Consider the following 22,116-nt stretch of genomic DNA (forward strand, 5'->3'; position numbering starts at 1 on the left):
CGACGGCGCTCTCAAATTGCTCCCCGTCCTGCGGGCGTCTCTCGTGCTCGTGCGCGACCGCGCCGCGCGCGGCGACTACGTCACGTCGGCGCCGAGCCGCCCGACGCTGGACCTCGACTTCGACGCGTGTCTCCAGGGCCTCCACTCGTCGGGCAACTACCTGGAGACCGTGCTCACCGGCGGCGCGAGCGCCGCGTCCGTGTTTTTCCGTCTTCGCGGGCGCGCGCGAGTCGACGCGTCGCGTCGCAGGTTTCTCGGCCGCGGCGTTCGTCGACTACGGCTTTTGGGTCGAGGCCCTGCTGCGCGCCGCCATCCAGAAGGGCAGCGCCAAGAAGGAGGGCGACCTCATCGACATCATCGCCGACTACGCGCCCTACGGCGCCAAGTACCGCGGCGTCGCGACGGGCAAGAACCGGGCCGAAAACAACCGCGCGCACGTCCGCAAGTCGATCTGCGGCCTCCTGTTCATCAGCATCCTCAAGTGCCCGGCGCTCCAGGGCAAGATCACGGAGGAGAGCCTCGTCGTCGAGGGCGCGTGGAAAACCTTTTACTTCTCCGCGCTCGAGCCGGCCTGCGGCGACGACTCCGTCCCCGGCAAGCTCACGTTGCGCCTCCGCCACTACATCGCCTTTGACGAGCTCGGCCTCTCCAAGCTCGTCGAGCGCGACCCCTACCGCAGCCAGGACAAGATCGGCGCGCAGAAGAAGCGCAGGGGCCAATCATTCATCTACAGGCCGCGCGCCGCCGAGCCGCACGTCTTCTCGCTCGAGAAGAACCCCGTGCTCCTCTACACGCTGCTCAAGGAGATCTACCTCGCCGCCGGCTAGGAGGCGCGCCTCCCAAGCCTCCCAGCGCCGCGTCCTCCGCGCGAGGTGCACGCCTCGACGCAGCCGCAGCCGCTGCCTCGCTCTCCGGCTCGCGCCTCGCGCGCCGTCGGGGACGCTCGCCCGCGCCCTGCGCGCACCCATGTCTGTATAACCTGTATGCTCCGAGGCAACCGTCGACGATGCTAAGTGCGGAGATTCGCCGATGGCCGCGGCCGGGAGTCGGCCGGGAGCTTCAACTTGATGTCCACCTTCAACGTGCTGGCATCGACACACCAGATCGCTGTGTGGCGCCGTCTCGAGGCCGTGCTCGAGGGCTGCCCACGCGGCCCGCCGCTTTCGGCCTGCTGCTCGAGGGCTGCCCAGGCTGCCCGCCGCTTTCGGCCGTCGAACAACGCGCCGCTGCCCAGGCTCGTGCTCAACGCCGTCGGCTACGCGGACGACAAGTCGGCGTGCTGCGACTTCGCGGCATGGCGGCCGTCTCCAACCCGATGCAGGTCGAGAAGCGCGACGGACACATCACGGAGCCGCTGGTCCAGTCCAAGGAGCGCCTGAACCCGTCGTACGGCTGGCGGCGCTACCACTCGAGCTTCTACCTCTTCGGCGGCGTGTCCTTCGGCTGCGCGAGCCCGCTCTTCTTCCCGGCGCTGGAGACGGCGGCGACGCTGACGGTCGCGGGCTACCTCTTCACCTTCGGCTCGCTGGCCTTCACGATCGCCGACGCGACGGAGTGGTGGTATTTCCGCGGCGGCTGCCTCTTCGACAGGCCCAACTGCGTCGACGCCGTCGACCGCCGCGGCGAGGGCGAGACCGTGGGCGACGGCGTCAACTTCGCGATCTCCACGGTCGGGAGCTTCACGTATTTCGTCGGCTCGTGCTTTTTCATACCCGCGATCGCGAACTACACGCTCGGCTCGGACATCTTCGCGCTCGGCTCGCTCATCATCGTCGTCGCACAGGTCGCCAAGCTCGTGCGCGCGCACCGATCCGTCGGCCTCGACGCGGACCGCCCGGCGACGACCATCGACGCGCTCGCGGGCGTCGGCGGCCTCTTCTACTTCTGCGGCTCCTGGCCGGAGCCGACGGCGACGTACGCGACCTTCTTCACGCTCGGCGGCGTCGCCTATTTCGCGAGCGCCGTCGTCATGCAGTACCGCTACTTCGCGACCCTGCCGCTCCCCCCTCAGGGCGCGACGACGTCCCTGGGGCCCTTCCTCCCCGTCGCGGTATGACACGTTAGGTCCGCGGATGCGGCGGCAGCACGCACTCGCGGCTCCAGGAGGCCGGCGGCGTCGGCGGCGTCGGCGGCCGGTCCGGGCTGGCCCAGGACGTCGGCGTCGGCGCGAGGCCCGCCCAGGTCCGGCGCGCCTCCGCGAAGTCGATGGTCTCGGGCACGTCCTCGAGCGCGAAGAACTTGTGGAAGACCGCGTCGTCGGGCGCGTAGCAGACGACGCGGAGCCCCGAGTGCGCCGCGTCGCAGCGCCGCTTCGCCCAGTCCATGCCCGGGATGGAGAGGCGCTCCTCGCGCGTCGCGTCGTCGTTCCAGCCGAGCGCGCAGCCGACGGCGGACGTGACGACGACCTCCGCGTCGCCGCGCCAGCCGCCCGCGTTCCGGTGGAAGTGGCCGCAGAACCACTTGGTCTTCGGGTCGATCTTCGTGACGAGGTCGAGGATGGCCGCGCGCACCTCGGGCTCGTGGTTGAAGTAGCCCTTGGGCTCGTCGGGCGCCTCGACGAAGGGCGGCACGTGGCTGAAGAAGAGCGTCCGGCAGGGGAAGCGCGTGCCGAGCCACGCGTCCTGCTCGAGCGCCATGTCGCGCGCGGCCTCGACGTGCGGCTCCTCGCTCCAGAAGTCCTCCTTGGCGTTGAGCAGCTGGGAGTTCAGCACGATGCACCGCGTCCGGCCGCAGCGGAACTCGCCGTAGGACGGGCCGAACCGCTTCTCGAACTTCGTCACGGACGCGCGGCTCGGCACGTTGCCGACGTCGTGGTTCCCGCAGACGCAGACGAGCGCGATGCCCGCGTCGATGCGCGCCGTGATCCGCTGGTACTCGGCGTAGGCGCGCGCCTGCCTTTCGGGCTGGCCCTTCGGGCCTTCCGGGAACGGGTGCACGAGGTCGCCGCAGACGATGGCGAACTGCGGCCGCGGCTTCAGCGCGTTGATCTTGTCCACGGCGAGGTTCAGCATCGCGACCTCCTGGGCCCAGTCGTCGGGGTCGTCGTCGCTGTTGAACATGCCCAGCTGCGAGTCGGCGAGCTGGACGAAGCACCAGTGCTCGCCGCCCTCGCCGGCGACGGACATGTGCCGCATGCTGTCCCAGAGGTCCATCTCCCGGGGCACGAAGCTCGGGAACGCCGCGGCGAAGGCTTCCAACGATTCGAAGAGGGCGCACATGTTCTGAGAAGCTGCCTTGGTGCGGCGCAGCGGCGCGCGCGGCGGCGGCGGCGCGTCGGAGAGCGGGCGGTGTCGAGCTTGCCTCCGGTGCGGCGCGCGGCGGCGGCGCGTCGGAGAGCGGCGGCGCGGCGGAGAGCGGCGTGTGTGACGGCGCGGAGATGCTCAGGCCAAGCCTTGCCACAAGATGACGCTCGCTAAAGCCTTGTTGAGGTTGCTAGAAGACGTGCCATCCAACTCGTGCTCTATCGCCTCTCTGCACGCAAAGATGCTCCGCCTCGTCGCCGTCGCTGCCGCCGCCGCGGCCCTCGCGCCGCTGCCGACGCGCCCGCACGTGGGCGCGCGCGCCGTCACCAAGAAGGCCATGTCCGTGAGCGGCGGCGAGGTGGCGAAGGCGCCGGAGGCGCCCTGGGCCGTCGCCGGCGCCTGCGCCGGCGCCGTGCTCTTCGGCTACCACCTCGGCGTCGTGAACACGCCGCTCGACGCCATGTCGCGCACGCTGGGCTTCGCCGGCGACGCCAAGGTCGCGGGCGCGGTCGTGTCGAGCACGCTCGTCGGCGCGACGGCCGGGTCGCTCCTCGGCGGCGCGGCCGCGGACAGGTGGGGCCGCCGCGGCGCCATGGTCCGCAACTCGTTCCTCCTCGCCGCCGCCGCCGCGGGCTGCGCGGCGGCGGGCACCGTGCCCCAGCTCCTCGCCGCGCGGCTCGCGGCCGGCGTCGGCATCGGCATCGTCTCTTCGATCACGCCGCTCTACATCAGCGAGGTGGCGCCGACGGCGCGGCGCGGCGCCTACGGCGCGCTGAACCAGGTCGCCATCTGCGTCGGCATCCTCCTGTCCATCGCGACGGGCCTCGGCGTCACGCCGACGAGCCCCGGGTCGCGGTGGCGGCCCATGTTCGCGTTCGCGCTCGTGCCGACGCTCCTCCACCTCGCGCTCGCCCTCAAGGCGCCCGAGTCGCCGCGCTGGGCCGGCAACGCGGACAAGCAGGCCAGCGCCGCGCGGCTCTGGGGCGCCGCCGCGGCCGCGGAGCTCGGCCCCGCGGCGGCGACGTCGTCCGACGGCGGCGGCTCGTGGGCCGCGATGGTGTCGCCGCGGCACCGCCGCGCGACGGCGACGGCCTTCCTCCTCTTCGTCCAGCAGCAGTTCGCGGGCATCAACGCCGTCGTCTACTTCTCGACGAAGGTCTTCCGCGAGGCCGGGTTGCAGTCCGCGGTGCTCGGGTCCGTCGCGGTCGCGCTCACGAACATCCTCGGCACGGTCTGCGTCGCGACGCCCCTCATCGACAAGTTCGGCCGCAAGGCCATGCTCTGCTCCTCCTACGCGGGCATGGCCGCGTCCATGGCCGTCATGGCCGCGGCGGCCGCGACGCCGGCGCTCGCGGGCACGCCCGCGCTCGCGGCGACGTCGTTCCTCGGCACCATCGCCTACATCTTCGCCTTCTCCTGCGGCTGCGGGCCCGTGCCGGGCCTCCTCACGCCGGAGCTCTTCCCCTCGAAGCTCCGCGCCAAGGGCGGCTCCATCGGCATGCTCTCCCACTGGGGCTGCAACACCGTCGTCGGCGCCGCGTTCCTCCCCCTCGTCGCCCAGCTCGGCCTCCCGGCGGTCTACGCGGGCTTCGCCGCCGTCGCCGCCGCCTCCGCGATCTTCGCCAAGGTCGCCATCGAGGAGACGTCGGGCGCCGCGCTCGAGTAAGGCGTCCGACGCATGGTGAACGGCACCTCCGCACTACTTTCCGCACTTACCTCCGCCTTCAAAGTTGCCTGGCCTGGAGTCGCTTACTGCTAGCCCGGGCCTAGCCGAGACCCACGGGGGAAGTTGCCGCTCGACGCTCGGCGCGTTCTCGCACGAGATGAGCAATTGGTGAGCACCGCGAGAAGTGACCTTCCAGTGCGCGCGCAGCGGCTCATCTTCGCAGCGCGACGCCCACCAGATACACCTGATACACCTCCGCAACGATGACGGCGAACTGCGCGTCCTGCGCGGGCGACTGGGCCTTCGACCCGACGAAGCCCCGCAAGGAGCACAAGGACTGCGACTGGCTCCACGGCGCCGGCGCCGGCGCGGACGTGCCGCTGAACGACAGCGCGACGGCCTACCTCGCGTCCTGCGACGCGCTGCGCACGGAGAGCGACGCGGGCGTGCTCACGTGCCTGCTCACGCGCGACGACGTCCTGCGGCCGACGCGGAGCTTCGGCGACGGCGGCATGCTGCCGCTCGCGCGCGCGCTCGCGCGCGTGAGCCACGTGGTCGCGCTGGACCTGAGCGGCGTCAAGTCGCCGTCGGGCGCGAACTGGAAGCTGCTGGGCGTCGCGCTGCGCCAGATGGCGTCGACGGAGCGGCTCCTCCTCCGGCGGTGCGGCATGCGCGGCGTCGACCTCGAGAACGTGCTGAGCGGCGGCCTGCTCATGGCGCCGAAGAGCGCCGTCGCCGAGCTCGTGCTCAGCGACAACCCCCTGGGCCACGACGTCGCCGGGGGCTACTCGACGGGGAAGCTCGCGGCGCGCGAGCTCACGCGGCTCTGCGGCGACGCGAAGCGGTTCGGCCCGCTGTCAAAGCTCGACGTGTCGCGGTGCCTGCTCCCGCCCGAGGCCGTCGTCGCCGTGCGCGCGGCGGCGGAGGCCGCCGGCGTGCGCCACCCCATCGGCGGCAACTGCCCCCGCGAGGAGCTGCTCAACGGGCTCACGCACGGCCTCGGCATCATCTTCGCGTTCTTCGGGGGGCTCATGATGATGCGGCGCGCGAACGCGACGAACGACATGGCGACGGTGCTGGGCTGCGGCGTCTTCTGCATCGCCATGAACGCGCTCTACCTCATCTCGACGCTCTACCACTCGCTCCACAAGTTCAACCGCGTCGGCTCCGTCTTCGCGGCGCTGGACCACGCGGCGATCTACGTGCTCATCGCGGGCACGTACACGCCCTTCGTGACCATCACGCTGCGGTCCTCGGCGACGGCCTTCTGGATCCTGGCGGCGGAGTGGGCCGCGACGTGCAACGGCGTCTACCTCTGCGTCTACACGCCGCTCTGGTCCGAGGCGAACCAGCGGCGCGTCAAGACCTTCGAGCTCGTCCTCTACGTGGCCATGGGCTGGCTCGTGACCATCGTCAAGGACGACCTCGCCGCGGCGCTCGACCCGCGGGGCGTGCGGCTCGTCGTCTACGGCGGCCTCTTCTACACGGGCGGCATCGTCTTCTTCTCCACGGCGAACACGTGCGAGACGCGCTACGTGCTCCACGCGCTCTGGCACCTGTGCGTCCTGGCGGCGACGATCTGCCACTTCTTCGCCATCTTCTACTACGTGCTGCCCGAGGTGCCGCTGTCGCCCCACGTCGACTCGCTCGGCGTCCTCGTGGGGCCCGCGCCGTACGCGACGGCCGCGCGGCTCCCCGGCCAGGCCTAAGCCACGTTAGTGCATCGTCGCCGCCTTGGCGACGAGGAACGCGCAGAAGGCCGACGTGATGCAGACGAGGGGGATCGCCTGGAGGCAGTCGGAGACGCGCTTGAAGAAGTTGAGGAACACCTGCGGGCGGTGGTGAAACGGACCCGGGCTACGGACGCCGGGCGAACGGACGCAAAACGCGACGATGACGCCCACGGCGGCCATGGAGCCGATGAGCAGCGCGAAGAACCCGACGTCCGAGCCGACGAGGAGCGGCACGAAGAGCGTGAGGTCGTCGAGGGACCCGCAGCACGCGATGACCGCGAGCGTCTTCGTCGTGCCCGTGCGGTCCGCCTCGGCCTCGTCGGCCTTGAGCTCCGCCGTCGACGACGTCTCGTCGTCGTCGTCGCGCATCGTCGGCGCGACCTCGGGCAGCTCGACGCCGTCGTGCATCGTCGACGTGACCTCGGGCAGCTCGACGTCCGCGGCCGCGGGCCTCATCTCCGCCGCGGCGCCCTTCGGCCGAAGCCGCGACCGGCAGGCGCCCGCCAGGTCCTCGTAGGCCGCGCGCAGGCCGCCGCAGCAGCCGAGCTCCTCGCCGTAGCGCTCCGCGAGCTCCTCGCGGCCGAGCTTGAGCGAGAACAGGAAGAGCGCGCTCGCCGCGATGAGCGTGAGGATGCGCTCGCTCGAGAACCCGTCGGCGCCGCCGTGCGTCAGCTTGTCGATGGCCATCTCGCCCGACGTCGCGATGACGAACGCGACGACGGTCTGCGTGCCGCAGACGACGCTGTAGACGACCATGTTCTTCGTGCGCTCGGCCCGGCTGATGTTCGGGGCCAGGAACACGGAAAACCACACGACGTCATCGATGCTCGACGCGATCTTCAGCGCGAAGGCCTCGCCGACGGACAGGAACCAGTTGAGGATGACCTGCATCCTGGTTCACGGGCTGCCCTCGTGCACAAATGCTCAGCTGCGGGCTCCCATGCGCGAATTCTGGCCATTCAACATGGAGGAAAGCGGGCTGCATCATTGCCCCCATCAGTACTCGATGGGCTGCCCAGAAGCCGTTTGCCCGGGCAATGAGTGACTTGATGGAACGCTTCGTGCGCACGGGCGAGGCGAGCGCCGCGCGGTCCGGGCAGCGGGTGCGGCTGCTGCGTTTGACGAACCGCGGCGACGTGGAGATGGAGTTCGAGGCGACGAGGGTTGATGAGCGGGTCCCGCGGCGTGCGCGCCGCACGCGCCGCGGTGCGCGCAAGCGTCGCACGGACGCGCGGGTCGAGCGGTCCAGCCGCCAGACGCGCGCGGCCATGTTGGTCACTGCCGTGGTGCGGCGGGCTGCGCAGCGGCTGGTGGACGCGCGGCGTCGCGAAGCGGACGAGGCGGACGAGGCACATCTGCGCACGGTGAACCTGGGCACGGCGAACGCGGTTATACCCAACCCTGCGACGCCCCAGAACAACTATGTTGAAGCCTCCATGGTAATCGCGGATCCCGACGTCGCTGTGGCCGAGGGCAATGTTTTGACGCCTCGGAGCGACGACTTTGATATTGATGCTCTCTTGACAGTCCAATCCACAACTGTCAAAGCCATCAAGGAACACAGAATGATGAAAATTGCCGAAAAGAAAAGAAGCGATTCGATTCAGGAGCAGAAAAGAAGAGATTCGATACAGGAGCGAGCAGCGCACGCCGAGTACGTTTTGAACATGTACTCCCAGAACTTGTCACAACAGCGATCAAACCAGCAAACTGCGGCCGATGCCACAGGTGCAGGCCTCCAGGACGTGACTCGTATTGTATTGGATTCAAATGCAACTGCGAGAGACCAGAACTCGACTCTGGCCAGCACTTTGGAAGCCAGCATCACAGCCCTGGGCCACGTCGCTACAGCCGAGAGCAATTGTTCGACGCCTCAGAGCGACGATTCTGTTATCGATGCTCTCTTGAAAGCCCAATCCACAACCGTCAAAGCCATCAAGGAACACAGAATGATGAAAATTGCCGAAAAGAAAAGAATCGATTCGATTCAGGAGCGAGCAGCGCGCGCCGAGGATCTTACGAGTTTGTTCTCTCAAAATCTGGCGGCACTGCAATCTGAGCGGCAAGCTGTGGTTCCGCATATATTTGAAGCTCTCAATAACGTGCTGGCCCATTTGAATGCCGTTGGTGACCGAGCGAGAGAGAATTTACAAGCCAGCTTTGGAGTCATGTCCCAACTCATGCCCCCGCGCCCGCCTCCTCCGCCTTCGAACTAAACGCGAAGATAGCGTGGGACGGGGTCCCGGTACCCGCCTTCTATGATTGGAAGGGTGGCGCTGCTTGTCCACTCACTCGCGACACTCTAAAACTTAGCACGTCCCGCACGACGAGGGACAGCTATCCTTCGCTTTGACCTTGTAGTCGTCCTTGAGCTTGCAGCGCTTCGACTTCTTCGAGACGTAGTCGCAGTCCTTCTTCGTCTTCTTCTTGTACCACGAGGTGCTGTCCGCGCACGGGCACTCGCCGCAGGTCGCCGGGCACGCCACCTTCGCCTTGATCCCGCCGGCGTCGTCCCGCTTCTTGCAGTTCTTCGCCTTCTTGGACACGAAGGTCGCGCACGTCTTCGACTCCTTCTTGTAGTACCAGCTCACGCTGTCCGCGCACTCCTCCGAGGTGGGCGCGCAGGCCCCGTCGCCCGTCAAATACGTCCACGCGGACTCCGTCGTCGTGTCGGTGATCGCGTGGCCGACGCCGTCGTACACGCACAGCTGCCCGAGCGACGGGCAGCTGGCGTACACGTAGCACTCGCCGTCCTGGCTCGCCGCCTCCTCGGGGCAGCCCGCGGCGTCGCGGCTCGCCTCGAACTGCGCGAGGACGCCGTCAGCGCCGTCGATCTCGTCGAGGAACCAGTCCTCCGAGCCGACGGCGTTCCACTCGGGGCACTTCGAATACTTCGACTGGCACGTCGAGGGCCAGTCCGCCTCGGGATGGTAGTGGACGCCTAGGTGCGCGACCCAGAGGTCGTAGCTGTCGTGGCAGCCGAGGAGCTCCGACACGCCGGCCCCGTTCGAGAAGCCGAGCGCGATCACGGGCTTGTCCGCGTCGACGGCGTAGTCCGCCGCGACCTCCGCGACGACCGCGTGGATGAAGTCGACGTCGTTCACGCCGTCCGCGACGTCGACGTTCCAGTAAAAGCAGCACTCCGTTTCCGCCTCGTCCATGCGCCGCCTCTTCTCGTCGTCCCACGACTTGTCGTCGTCCCACGACTTGTCGTCGCCCCACGACTTGTCGTCGCCTCCCTTGTCGTCCTCGTCGTCGTCGCCCGGGCTGCCGATGGGCACGACGCCGACGAAGCCGTACGCGTCGGCCATCTCGGCCACGCGGTACTCGTGCCTCACGTCGGCGCCGCCGCCCGCGCCGTGGAAGAAGAGCATCATGCCCGAGGGCTCCGCCGCGTCGGGCGCGTAGACCCAGTAATAGCGCGTCGCACCCCCGCTCTCGAGGCTCTCGACAGACCACGAGTCCTCGTCGGTGCCGCCGCTGCCGTCGCAGTCGCAACCGGTGCATGTGCAGCCCCAGTCTTGCTCCAGATCCGTGCAGGTCGTGCCCTTGCCGATCCACGCGTCGCACGTATCGTCGAAGCAGGTTGTTGGACAGTCGTCGGCGGCCACCAGGGTGAGAGCCGCGGCTACCAGCGCGTGGAGAGGCAGCCCGGAGCGCCCCATAACACACCTCAATCAAGTGGTGTGAACTTCATCATCTCTCACCTTGCAGCTCTCGAAGGACATGGCGACTGGACATCGCCTGCTGGCAGCAGCGCTGCGCCATCACTAGCAAACAGAGTCTTCTCAAAGTCGCTGCAGCGCAATGACAAAAACGGTGCGCATCGGCGCCGGCGCGGGCTACCAGGGCGACCGCGTGCGGCCGGCGCTGGAGCTGCTCTGCGAGGTGCGGCTCGACTACATCGTGCTCGAATGCCTCGCGGAGCGCACGCTCGCCTTGGCGCACGCGCGCATGGCCGGCGGCGGTTCGGGCTACGATCCGCGGCTGCCGCAGTGGCTCGGCACGCTGCTGCCGGCCTGCGCGGCGCGCGGCACGAAATTAATTTGCAACCTGGGCGCGGCGGATCCGGCGGGCGGCGCGCGCGTCGCCGCGGCCGTCGCGGGCCAGCTCAACCTCGATCTCACGGTCGTCGGCGTCGGTGAGGCGCCAGCGGCGCAGGCGCGACCTAACGGTGCGGTCTACGCGTACCTCGGCGCGGACGCCGTCGCCCGCGCGCTGCGAGCGGGCGCGGACGTCGTCGTCGCCGGCCGCGTCGCGGACCCGTCGCTCTTCGTCGGCTGCGTCGCGCACGCGCTCGACTGGGACCTCGACGCGCCCGCGACGGTGGCCACCGCCGCGGCGACGTGCATGGGCCACCTGCTCGAGTGCGGCCTGCACGCGACGGGCGGCTACTTTTTCCACCCGCGGGGCCGCCAGCCGGAGCGCGGCGGCGGCGCGGAGCTCGCGGCGCTGGGCCTGCCCTATGCGGTGGCGACGGCGACCGGCCTCGCGGGCGGCGGCTTCGAGATCCGGAAGGCGCGCGGGCGGCCCGGCGAGCTCAGCCGCCGCACGCTCGCGCAGCAGCTGCTCTACGAGGTGTCGGACCCCGCGGCGTACGTCACGCCCGACGTCGTTGCCGATTTCTCCGGCGCGCAGCTAGAGGAGCGCGGCGAGTCGGCCGTCGCCGTGAGCGGCGTCGCCGCGGCCGGCCCGCGGCCAGAGAAGCTGCTCCGCCTCGTCGCGAAGGACGGCGGCCGGAGGCAGGTCGGCGAGATCTCGTTCCTCGGCTCCGGCTGCCGGCAGCGCGCGGACTGGGCCGAGGAGGCCGTGCGCATCTGGATGGACCAGGAGTGCCCGGGAAGCTCGTCGCTCGTGCGCGCGTCGCGGCCGGGCTACGACGCGCTCCGGAAACGGCGCGACGACGACGTCGAGGACGACGGCGAGTGCCGGCTGCGATTCGAGGGGCGCTTCCCCGACGAAGCGGGGGCGCTCGCCCTGGCGCAGGCCCTGGCCGGGCTCGGCGTCGGCGGGCCCGCGGGCAGCTGCGGCGGCTTCCTGGGAGGCTCGCCCTTCGGCAGCCCCGTCGTCGACATCGGCAAGGAGCTCGTGGCGCGCGACGCCGTGACGACGCACCTGTGGACGCTCGGCCCGCGGCTCGCGCGCGCCGCGGGCGCCGCCGCCGCGATGCTCAAAGGCCCCGACGCGCGCCTCGTGGGATTCGCGGCGACGGCCGCCGCCGCGCTCGCCGCGACGGAGCCGGAGCCGGACGCGACGCCCGAGGGCGAGGCGCCCTTGCGCGCGGTCGTGCCCGAGGCGCCCGCGCCGCCGCCGCCGCTGCGGCCCGGCCAAGTCCTCCAGCTCTACGATTGTTGCCACGCGCGCGCCGGCGACAAGGGCCAGCTCGTGAACGTGAGCCTCGTGGCCTACGCGCCCTGGGCGCCCCACTTCGACGCGATCCTCGCGGCGCTGGAGCCGGCCCTCGCCGGCGTCTTCGAGGAGTTCCGCGACGCGGCCGCCTCCGACGCGCTCACCGTGCGCGTCTTCCGCATGGCGAATCTGGCCGCGGCGAACATCACCGTGGAGCCCGTCCTCGACGGCGGCGTGTCCGTGAGCCGACGCCTCGACCCCCACGGGAAGAGCTTCTCCGACGTGCTCCTGTCTACGACCGTGACGATGCCGTAAATTTTGGCTTTCTACATCGTGCTTCTTCTCGCGTCGCACTGGGCATGCCGCTCGGAAGTCCGCTCGGCGGCTCGCGGTGCACTTTGGTAAAATTGAAGGATAAGTATCTGCTGCCGCAAGCGCGCCGAGGTGTACAAGCGTCTGTGCTCGCGACCAAGGTGTACAAGCGTCTCTGTGCCTTGCCAATGGACCCCGGCGGCGAAGTGAACGCTTTCATGGACGAAACACGACACTTGGTGGCTGAACTCAAGTGCAAGCCGAGCGACGCGACGACGATGCTCGAGGCGCTCAAGGTGAAGCTGGACGGCGGCTCGACGCGGATCGAGACATCCGTGGTCGAGTGGGCGCACGGCATGGAGGAACGCCGTCAGGCGCGCGAGCGCCTCTTCGGAGAGCTCGCGGCGTTCCATAAACGGCGCGCGCCCAACTCAGCTGACGCGCTCCTGGCCGGCAACGCGTCGCCGAGCCACATTTCCAAGCCTGAGTTTGCGGCGCCGGCGCCGAGCGCGCGGATCGAGTCGGACGACGGGTCCGCGAATGACGCGCCCTCGTTGCCGCTGGTGACGGAGCAGCCGGAGCGGCCGCAGATCACGGAGCCCGTCGACCAAGTGCTTTCAAGGAACCAAACTGTCTTTGCTATGTTCGAACTGACTCAAACATATACTTTTGAATTGCAGCAAGGCCTGCTCAAGGAATGGAATGATAGTTTCAAGACGGTTGCGCAAAGCTCCAACCACTGCTCGGACAATTTGACCGCCAATCTCAAATTAGCAATTGATTCAATCGCCGACACGTCAGCGCCGGCGCCGAGCGCGCGGATCGAGTCGGACGACGAGTCCGCGAATGACGCGCCCTCGTTGCCGCGGGTGACGGAGCAGCCGGAGCGGCCGCAGATCACGGAGCCCGTCGACCAACTATCGAGAAACCAGATGCGCATGAGGATGTACGAACTGGCTCAAAAATGTACTTTTGACGTGCAAAACGCCCTGCTCACGAAAGTAACGGATAGTCACAAAGGGTTCATCAAAATGATGGCGCAAAGCTCTGACCACAGCTCGGACAATTTGCTCGCCAATCTCAAATGTGCCATTGATTCAATAGCCGACAAGTCAGCGCCGGCGCCGAGCGCGCGGATTGAAGCACCCGTCAAGCAATTGAGCGCCGCGAACGCAGTCCGCATGACGATGTTTGAAAGCGTTACCACGGCCATGTCACAGGGCCACACACGAACTTGTGCAACTGTGTAAATGTGGGCCATACCAAAAATGCCGAGATGACACACGATGCGCGGTTACATTCTGACAAATGCCTTGAGGAATTGAGGGCCAGTTTCAAAGTGGTCATTGATTCTATCGAAGACTAGTCTTTCATCCTTAAGTTCCCGCTCCCTCCATCCCGAGCGCTCCCGACGCCGCGCGCCCCAAAACGCCGCGATGTCCACATTTAAAAGGAGCCCACCGCGAACCCCCAAAAAACGAAAACCAACGCGGCGGAGATCCGGGATTAAAGGTGGCCGCGACGGCCGCGCGCGCCGGGTACGAGGCCGGGCGACGGCGGCGGCCGCGTAGGCGGCGGACGGGCGGCTCGGGAGAGCTGCCGGACTCCAAGATGCGGCAGCGGGGCCGCCCGGGGCTTCGTGGGCGAGAGGTCGGGCGCGGAGGAGGGACGGGGCAAAAGGGGCGCTAGAGGGCGGCCTTCGACGGCGCGTCCGCGTCGACCTCGGGCCCGTCGACCGCCGGCGGCGGCGCGGCCTTGGACCCGTCCGCGACGGCGCCCGTCGGCGGCGCGGGCGGGTCCGGCGGCGCGAGCTCGTAGGACCGCGTGCCGCGGATGCGCACGGGCTGCTTCGCGTCCTGGCCTTCGGGTCCGGCCGCGCGTCGGCCGTGAGCCAGACCGCGCCGAACTCGAGGTGGTCCCACTCCAAAATCTTCTCGCGCGCGCGGATGCGGTTCCAGCAGTCGCGGCGGCCCTCGCGGCCCTGGAGCACGTTGATCTCGCGCACGCCGCTCTTGTCCGCGTCCGTCGGGTTGATGCAGGACACGGCGTCGCAGACGCCGCAGCCGCCGCGGAGCGCGAGCCGCGGGTGCGGCTCCTCGTCGGGCGCGCGGACCTCGCCCTCGCCGCGCATGGTCCGCGCGACGATGGTCAGGAACCACCAGTCGGCGCCCCAGCCCTTGAGGTCCGGGTCGAAGTGGTCCAGGAAGTGGCCCAGCGCCTCCGAGGAGAAGAGCGGGCACGTCATCTCGATGAAGTTCGTCAGGCGGACGCGGTTCGCCGGCTGCACGGCCGTCATCGCGTGCGACACCTTGCCCCGCTGCTCGAAGGCCGGCTGTAAAGCGTGGAGCTTCGTCCGCTCGCGCACCTCGAAGAGGCGGTTGATGCGCGGCGCGTCGATGACGACGTCGTCGTCCAGCACCAAGACGCCGTCGTAGGACCGCAGCACCTCCGCGACGCCCGGCTCGCGGTAGAGCGCCTGCAGGTTCTCGAACTTGCCGCCGCGCCGGCGGCGGTAGACGTCCGCGCGGTCGCGCCACTTGTCCTCCTCGGACGTGCCGTAGTACGTCACCCAGAGGTCGTAGCCGCGGTTCCCGTTCTTCAGCCAGTTGGGCAGCACGGCGCGGTCGCCGCAGCACGAGTAGACGAGGTACTTCTTGTTCCGCACGGGCAGGCCGTCGACGTCGCCCGCGGGCGGCGCCTCGGCGCCCGACGACGCGGAGCTCGTGTCGCCCTTGGGCGTCCACGCGTAGACGGGCAGCTCCTCGAGGGCGCACTGCGTCGAGCCGTCGTTCGCGGCGCCGGACTGCTGGTCCGCGAGGGCGCGGATGCGCACCTCGGACACCTCGCGCCACGCGCGGCCGTCGTAGACGCGCCACGGCGCGTCGGGCGCGATGAGCTCGGGCCGCTCCGCGCCGTCGTAGGCGATCAGCGCCGCGGACCCGGAACCCGGGCGGCTGCCGATCATCCAGGCCGAGAAGGGCGCGTAGAAGTAGAGGTAGTGCGCGCCCTCCTCGTGGCGGTAGACGCGGAGCGACAGGCCCTTCTTCGCCCCCCCCGGCGCGGACTTGCCGCCCGAGCCGTCCTTCTTCGCGACCTTGTCGTGGGGCACGTAGACGCCCGCGCAGGCGTCGGCGGCGGCGCCGCAGGACGCCGGCAGGTCCACGATGACCGCGCCCGAGTCGCGGACCTCGAGCAGGTAGTTCTCGCGCTGCTGGCGCTTCGCGGCCGCGACGACCGCCCCCTCGGCCTGCTCCGCGGTCAGAAAATTGCCCAACGGCGACCCGCCGCCGGCCTTGGCGACCCAGCACTCGGCCTGGCCCGCCTCCAGCGCCGCGGCGTGGGACGCCGTCGCGTAGTCCGGCGCGCCGGGCCGGACGTCGAACTGGTCCGGCCGATACCGCGGCGGCGCGAGCATGAGCGCCCGCAGCGTGTCCACGTGCGTCTCGAGCACGGACGCGGCACACACTACGGCGAAGCGGTGGCCCGTCGCCGACACGACGTGCTGCTCCAGGCGCACGTGCGCGCTCGGCACCGTCGCCCAGCGCCGGCCGTCGAACGCGGACCACGGCGCGCGGACGTCCTGGGGCCGGAGCGCGAGGTCGTGGGCGACGAGCGCCGCCGTCGACGAGTAGGGCGTCCGCCCGACCATCCAGGCCACGAAGGGCTTGGAGATGCGGTAGAGGTGGTGCGCGCCGCCCTGCTGCTGGTAGAGCGCGGAGCCGTCGTCGCCGCCGCGCCGCTGGAGCCGCACGTACGCGCCGCCGCAGTCCGCGCGGACGCAGCCCGGCGGCAGCGACACGAAGACGACGGGCGGGTGCTGGCCCAGGTCCGCCGCGTCGTAGCTCTCGGGCAGGCGGCTCGGGTCGCCCTTGAGCGGCGACGCCGCGTCGCTCAGCGCGCCCGGCGGCAGGAGCACGTGCTCGCCGTAGAGCGCGGCCGCGCGCTTCTCCGACGTCGCCTCCTCGTGGAGCACGCGGACGGACGCCGCCTCGAAGGCGCTCGGCTCCGCGCCGTTGAGCCTGTCCTCCAGCTGGAGATCCGCGGTCGACGTCGGCGACGCCTTGCCGCCGGACGACGACGACGTCGGCGTCTTGGGCTCCGCGGCCCGGGCGCCGTGGGCGCGCTTCCAGGCGTCGAAGTGGCAGTAGGGGAAGCTCAGGACGAAGGCGCGCGACGACACGAGGTCGCCGCCGCAGGCCGCGGGCTCGCCGCGCGCGGCGCGCCACGCGTGGTTGCCCGCGGGCGCGAGCCCGGGCTCGCTGAGCCGCCCCGCGGACCGGCCCCGGCCGTGGCCCAGGAACACGGGCGCCGACGCCGCGCCGTGCTTCGCCGGCAGGCGCCGGAGCTGCGCGGCCGCGGGCACCAGGTCGTAGTACGCGCGGTCGTCCGCGGGGCTCACGGGCGCGCCGTCGACGTGGTCCGTGCGCCGCTTGAAGAGCGTCTCCCGGACGAAGAAGTTGTAGGCGCTGTCGTGGGCCGTCGCCGACCCCAGGGACGCGCGCTTCTGCACCTCCATGTTGTCGAAGCGCACGTTGAACGTCTGCTCGGGCCCCGCGTTCGTGTTCGCCGCGCCGCCGCGGCCGCGGCGCGCCTCGTCGAAGACGGAGCGCAGGGACCGGCCCGGGAGCACGTAGAGCAGCTCGTCCTCGGCGATGCGCAGGAGCCAGGACGCGCCCGCGAGCCGCGCGCGCGCGGCCGCGTCGACCGCGACCGCGTCGTCCGCGGTCCGCGTGTCGTCGCCCGGCGGCCGCGGCAGCACGACGACGGCCTTGCCGAGCCACCGGAACGTCGCCCGGAGCTCGCCGACGACGGCGTCGCCGTCCGGCGCGTCGACGTAGAGCACGACCCACCGGAAGCCGACGCGCAGGTGGAACCGGAGCCACCACTCGAGGCGCGCGCGCTGGTCCGGCCGCGCCGCCTCCCGGAGCACGCAGGCCACGGCCGCGCGGCAGTCGTCGCCGCCGGCCCAGGCCAGGTCGAGGCGCCCGTAGAAGCACGCGCCGAGCTCGGACGCCTGGCGGTGGCACGACTCCACGTGGCCCTGGTGGATCGTCGACTCCTTGATCTCGTGGTCGAAGAGGGGCCGCGTGTGCGTGTAGGCGCCGGGGCCGTTGTACATGAGCACGTCGCTCACGAGCTGCACGTTCGCGGGGAGCCGGTACCGCGGCGACGAGTTCGGGCCCCGCGTGAACTCGTCGACGGCGCGCTGGCAGCCCCTGCGGTTGATGAGGTAGGCGCCCGTGGACCAGTGGTTCTTGCGCCAGGGCACGAAGGACGACCCCAGGCCCAGCAGCGTCCGCAGCACGCGGACGTTGTTGATCGTCAGCTGCAGCACCTGCCAGTCCGGTGGCGCCTGGCTCACGATCTCCTTCACCGTCGTGCGCCAGGCGCCGTAGAAGGTCAGGTGGATGTCGTCCTCCATGACCATGACGTAGTCGTCGTCGAGCTCCAGCGCCATCTCCGCCGCGCGCAGGTGGCTCAGCGAGCAGCCGATCTCGCCGCTCGACTGCTTCATCTCCGACGGCAGCTCGACCGTGGACGCGAGCAGCTTCGGGTCCCCGAAGAGCTTCTTCCCGTCGAAGGCCGGCACGCGCTTGAAATTGCTAATGCCCGCCTCCTCGAACTGCTTCTCCATGCGCACCTGCGAGGCGGCGGGGGGGGGGTCGGCGCGCGCGCGAGGCTCGCGCGTCGACGCGGCGGCGCGCCTTGCGGTCGACGCTCCGGTCGAGGTTGATGTAGAGGATCGCGACGTCGTCCATGGTCGCCGACGGCTCCGGGGCCCGACTGGCGACGCCCAACGCGCGCGCGCGCGCGGCCCGGCGAAGCGACCGAGACGCCGGGGCGCCCCGACGCCGCTCGACGACGGCGACGGCGCGAGCACCGCTCGCCGCCGGCCGCAGGCGGGACCGGGGCGCGGGGACCCTCCCCCGGCTACGCGACCGTCGCGTAGGCTGCCCACTGGAGGTCGTTGCTTACAAAACGCCGACACACAGCACACGGCTGGATTTGTTGGCACTGTAGTAGTTATTGAGCTCCTTTATTGGAGCTCGTTGTACTGCATGTTGAAGTTCCGTACCAGCGATGGCCATGTTAGTCACGCCCCCTTCTTCCGCCCCCTCGAAGCCGCGGGCGCCGCTTCCCCCTGGACCTTCCGCCGCACGCTGCCCTTGGCCGCGTCGCCCGGCCGGCCGCGGACGACGACGGTGCCCTTCTTGGGCACGAAGTCGACGACGAGCTCCTCGAGGCGCCGCGCGCGGACGAGCTCCGCCGCGGCGGCGTCCGCCGCGGAGAGAGATCCGAGGCACCGCGCGCGGAGCGAGTCGCGGAAGACGGACGCGGCGCGGCACGACGACATGCGCGTGCCGGCAAGATTCAGCGCGTCGGGCCCGAGCGCGAGCGCCGCGGCGGCGCCGACGACGTAGACGGGCGTGTCCGCGTCCCAGCGCAGCGACGCGTGGAGCACGGGGTAGCCGCCGACGACGGCCACGGGCCGGTCCGCGAGGAGCCGCGCGAACAGCGGCGACGCGGCGACGCCCGGCGCGCCGCCCGTCGCGTACCAGACCTTGTCGAAGGGCCCGAGGCGGTCGCCCTCGGCCGTGTCGAGGTAGCGCGCGCCGCCGTCGACCTCGCCGTAGACGACGTCGACGTCGGCGACGACGGCCGTGCCGCCCCGGTCGAGGCCGCGCCGCGCCTCGGGCGACACGGACCCGCCGCGCCGCGCGGCCCGGAGCATGGCGAGGCGGTCCTCGGGCGCGGCCCGCTTCGACAGGAACCGCGCGATCTTCCCCGGCCGCGTGCGCCAGCCGAGCCACGCCAAATCCAGGTCGTACTGCGACACGCGCAGCGTCCGCCGCCGCGCGAGGAGCGTCGGTTTCGCGCCGCGGCGCTCGGCGACGAAGCAGAGGTGGGCCGACGTGAGGCCGCCGCCGACGACGGCGACGCGGTCCCCGGCCTCGACGACGGGTTCGCCCCGGGCCGCCGCGGCGACGACGTCCCACGCGTGCGCGCCGAGGCCCGGCGCGGCCCAGTCCGGCAGGCGCGCCGCCGCCGCCGGGCCGACGGCCAGCACGACCCGCCGCGCCACGAGCGTCTCGCCCGTCGCCAGGCGGACGCGCGCCAGATGCCCGTCGAGCCGGTCGACGCGGTCGACGACGCCCTCGGTCACGCAGCCGCGCACGCGCGGGTACTGGTCGATGAGGTGGTCCACGAAGTCGCGGAAGAGTTTTGTAGAAGGCAGGCGGAAGTTGCCCTTGAAGCCGCACCCCTTGCCCTTGGGCGCGTCGCAGTCGCAGCCGTCGTCGCCGCCGCTCTCCTGCGTCGTCCGCACGGACGCGTCCAAATCGACGACGTCGCGCTCCCGGCCGTTCTTCACGACGAACTGCTGGAGCGCGAAGGAGTCGTAGGGGCAGGGGTGCTGGTCGTAGGTGGACCGTAGGTGCGGGATCTCGAGGGCCGCGAACTGCGCGTCCCAGGTCCCGAGCCACGCGCCGGAGCCGTCGACGACGCGGACGCGGTCCAGGATGCGCCTCGCGACGTCGTCGCCGCAGCGTCGCTTCTCGAGGTCGCTCCAGGACTTGCGCGAGCTCCGCGGCGCGCTGCCCAGGCCGACGAAGAAGTCGCCGGACTCGTCGGGCGCGTCGTCGAGGAGCCGCAGCAGCAGCGCCAGGGCGTGGGGCCCGGCGCCGACGATGACGAGCTCGAGCGGCTCGTCGGCGCCGTCGCTGCCGTCGTCGCTGGCTTCGTCGTGCGTTGTTGTTGCGGTCTCGGCGTCGTCGGTGGCTTCGTCCTGCGTCGTCGCGGCGGTCTCGGCGTCGCTGGCCTCGGTCAAACCGGAAGCACTAGCTGCAAGCAACTCGGCCATGTTAGATGCCACATGTTATAGCCACGAAGGTCGACGATTGAGTTCAATGTTGAACTTCAACTTCAACAAAAATAAATATTAATGTTGCCCTTCAAACCAGGACCTCAACGGCGGTGTCCGTTCCTGTCAGAGGCGCCGCCCATGCGTATAAACCAAGACCCCGGATAAAAGAGAAATCCCGGAGGATCGCCTGTGTTTAAGAGGGCGGAGAGCGCGCGCCTCCCGCGCGGGCAGCGGCGGCGGCAGCGGCCGCGCCTTCTAGATGTCGATGTCGATGGTCCGCTGGTTGCAGACAAAGGACTTCTGGTACATCCAGATCTTGTTTGTATTCCTACATGAGACGAGTGAGATTCGTTTCGAGCGAATTGAGCGCGCGCGCGCGAACCCTGCCCGGTCTCGGGGCCAACCGCGCGCGCCGAAGAAGCCCCCGCCCCGTCCACCCGCCACACCCCGCAAAAAGCGACGCCGGCAGCGCGCCAGCTCTTCTGGCCCGTCTCGGTGATGGCCGTGAGGCGGAGGAAGTAGCCCGTCTCCGCGACGCCCTCCTCGAACTCGATCTTCTCCTCGTCGACGATGTCCTTGGGCCCGCGCTTGACGAGGACCTTGCCCTTGGGCGCGGGCGCGTCGTCGGGCGTGATGGCCGCCTTGTCCGTCATCTCGACACCGGCCTCGACCTCGTCCTCGTCGTCGGACTCGACGTCCGTCTCGTCGTCGACGTCGATGTTGCCCATGTCGAGGCGCTTGTAGGACGGCGTGAGGACGCGGCCCGTGTTGCGCGCCTCCTTGAGGCCCGGGAAGTCGAGGTCCACGGGGAAGTTGACGTCCTCGGAGAACGTGGGCCCGCCCGCGCCCGCGTCGGCCTCGACGAGCTCGATGACCTCGGGCCCCTGCTCGCCGTCCTCGTCGGGCTCGAGGCGCACGACCTTGTTCTTGAGCCAGCCGCTCTCGGAGAGCTTGGCCTTGGGCGGGAAGAGCACGTTCGTCCAGATCGCCGTGTCCATGGACTCCTGCTGGGACCACTCGACCTTGATGAGCTCGATCTTGACGAACTTGACGGGCGTCGCGAGCTTGCGGAAGCTCACGAGGCCGCTGAGCCGGCCCTCGACGTTGAAGCAGTTCGTCTTGTAGTCGAGGACGCACTCGCCGTTGAGGTCCGTGAGCGGGAGCACGTGCGGCGGCATGCCCAGCGCGTGGACGTTGGGCTTGCCGCGGCTCTCCTTGGGCGCCGCGCATATCTGCTGGAGGTGCACGGGGAGGCGCACCTCGCAGTCGTAGCCGAACCAGGGCCGCTTCGCCGTCGCCGCGACGTGCTGGCGGATGTAGTAGAGCGACCCCGTGTACGTCGGGCGCAGGCACCCGTGCGGGTAGACGTCCTTGAGGTCCAGCTCGAAGGGCAGCTCCACCGTGCCGGCGACGAGCAGCCCGTTCTCCGTGCCGGGGATGACGCACTCGCGGTACGCGAGCTGGTACCCGTCGACGGACCGCTGGAACTGCGCGAATTGCTCAACGTTGACGAGCACCTCCGTGATCCAGACCTGGGCGTCGGGCGGCGACGTGATGGACACGACGCCCGTGATCTTGTCGTCGATCTTGTAGGTCGCGCACTCGCCGTACTCGCTGTAGGGCATGAGGTACGGGTCCTCGGGGTGGCGGATGACGTTGTCCGTGTCGAGGTGCATCTCCATCTCGACGACGTCGTGGAACCAGCCCGGCCCGCCGAAGTTGAACGTGCGCTGGAGCCTGCGCGGCGGACGGGTCGGACGGCGGGTGCGCGTGTCGCGCGGCCCCGCGCGGCGGCGGCCCCACAGCGCCCCCCACCTCTCCCATGGGCTGCCCCGCGTCCTACGCGCGCGGAACCGACGGGGACGGCGCGACGCACCAGTTGCGTTCCTTGGGCTGGTTGATCTGCTCCATGGTACCGTCGCGTGGAGGTGCCCCGTCGGCGCGCCGCGC

At 70.1% G+C, this 22,116-nt stretch overlaps 7 protein-coding genes across 7 annotated transcripts; 3 read left to right on the plus strand and 4 right to left on the minus strand.

Moving 5' to 3' along the window:
- Nucleotides 1-2,369: 2,369 nt before the first annotated feature.
- Nucleotides 2,370-3,095, minus strand: AURANDRAFT_13281 (hypothetical protein; the record flags this gene model as incomplete). Its single annotated transcript, XM_009041743.1, has 1 exon — nucleotides 2,370-3,095. A coding segment is annotated over one exon (726 nt), but the record flags the coding sequence as incomplete, so codon positions are not given.
- A 484-nt stretch (nucleotides 3,096-3,579) lies between these two features.
- Nucleotides 3,580-4,908, plus strand: SOC3 (general sugar transporter; the record flags this gene model as incomplete). The annotated part of the gene is made up of 1 exon (XM_009041704.1): nucleotides 3,580-4,908. One exon carries the CDS (start codon nucleotides 3,580-3,582, stop codon nucleotides 4,906-4,908), a length of 1,329 nt encoding a protein of 442 aa, XP_009039952.1.
- A 968-nt stretch (nucleotides 4,909-5,876) lies between these two features.
- On the plus strand, nucleotides 5,877-6,527 carry AURANDRAFT_14945 (hypothetical protein; the record flags this gene model as incomplete). Its single annotated transcript, XM_009041705.1, has 1 exon — nucleotides 5,877-6,527. A coding segment is annotated over one exon (651 nt), but the record flags the coding sequence as incomplete, so codon positions are not given.
- Nucleotides 6,528-8,950: 2,423 nt separating this feature from the next.
- On the minus strand, nucleotides 8,951-10,306 carry AURANDRAFT_66527 (hypothetical protein; the record flags this gene model as incomplete). Its single annotated transcript, XM_009041742.1, has 1 exon — nucleotides 8,951-10,306. One exon carries the CDS (start codon nucleotides 10,304-10,306, stop codon nucleotides 8,951-8,953), a length of 1,356 nt encoding a protein of 451 aa, XP_009039990.1.
- Nucleotides 10,307-10,595: 289 nt separating this feature from the next.
- AURANDRAFT_66528 (hypothetical protein) lies at nucleotides 10,596-12,305 on the plus strand (the record flags this gene model as incomplete). The annotated part of the gene is made up of 1 exon (XM_009041706.1): nucleotides 10,596-12,305. One exon carries the CDS (start codon nucleotides 10,596-10,598, stop codon nucleotides 12,303-12,305), a length of 1,710 nt encoding a protein of 569 aa, XP_009039954.1.
- Nucleotides 12,306-13,987: 1,682 nt separating this feature from the next.
- On the minus strand, nucleotides 13,988-20,163 carry AURANDRAFT_66529 (hypothetical protein; the record flags this gene model as incomplete). Its single annotated transcript, XM_009041741.1, has 3 exons — nucleotides 13,988-14,158; nucleotides 14,200-17,943; nucleotides 18,463-20,163. The coding sequence occupies 3 exons, from the start codon at nucleotides 20,161-20,163 to the stop codon at nucleotides 13,988-13,990; spliced, it is 5,616 nt and encodes a 1,871-aa protein (XP_009039989.1).
- Nucleotides 20,164-20,421: 258 nt separating this feature from the next.
- On the minus strand, nucleotides 20,422-22,077 carry AURANDRAFT_66530 (hypothetical protein; the record flags this gene model as incomplete). The annotated part of the gene is made up of 3 exons (XM_009041740.1): nucleotides 20,422-20,494; nucleotides 20,611-21,903; nucleotides 22,043-22,077. 3 exons carry the CDS (start codon nucleotides 22,075-22,077, stop codon nucleotides 20,422-20,424), a joined length of 1,401 nt encoding a protein of 466 aa, XP_009039988.1.
- Between the last annotated feature and the right edge of the window lie 39 nt (nucleotides 22,078-22,116).

Source organism: Aureococcus anophagefferens, assembly GCF_000186865.1.
Source record: "Aureococcus anophagefferens unplaced genomic scaffold AURANscaffold_23, whole genome shotgun sequence".
Classification (NCBI taxonomy): domain Eukaryota; class Pelagophyceae; order Pelagomonadales; family Pelagomonadaceae; genus Aureococcus; species Aureococcus anophagefferens.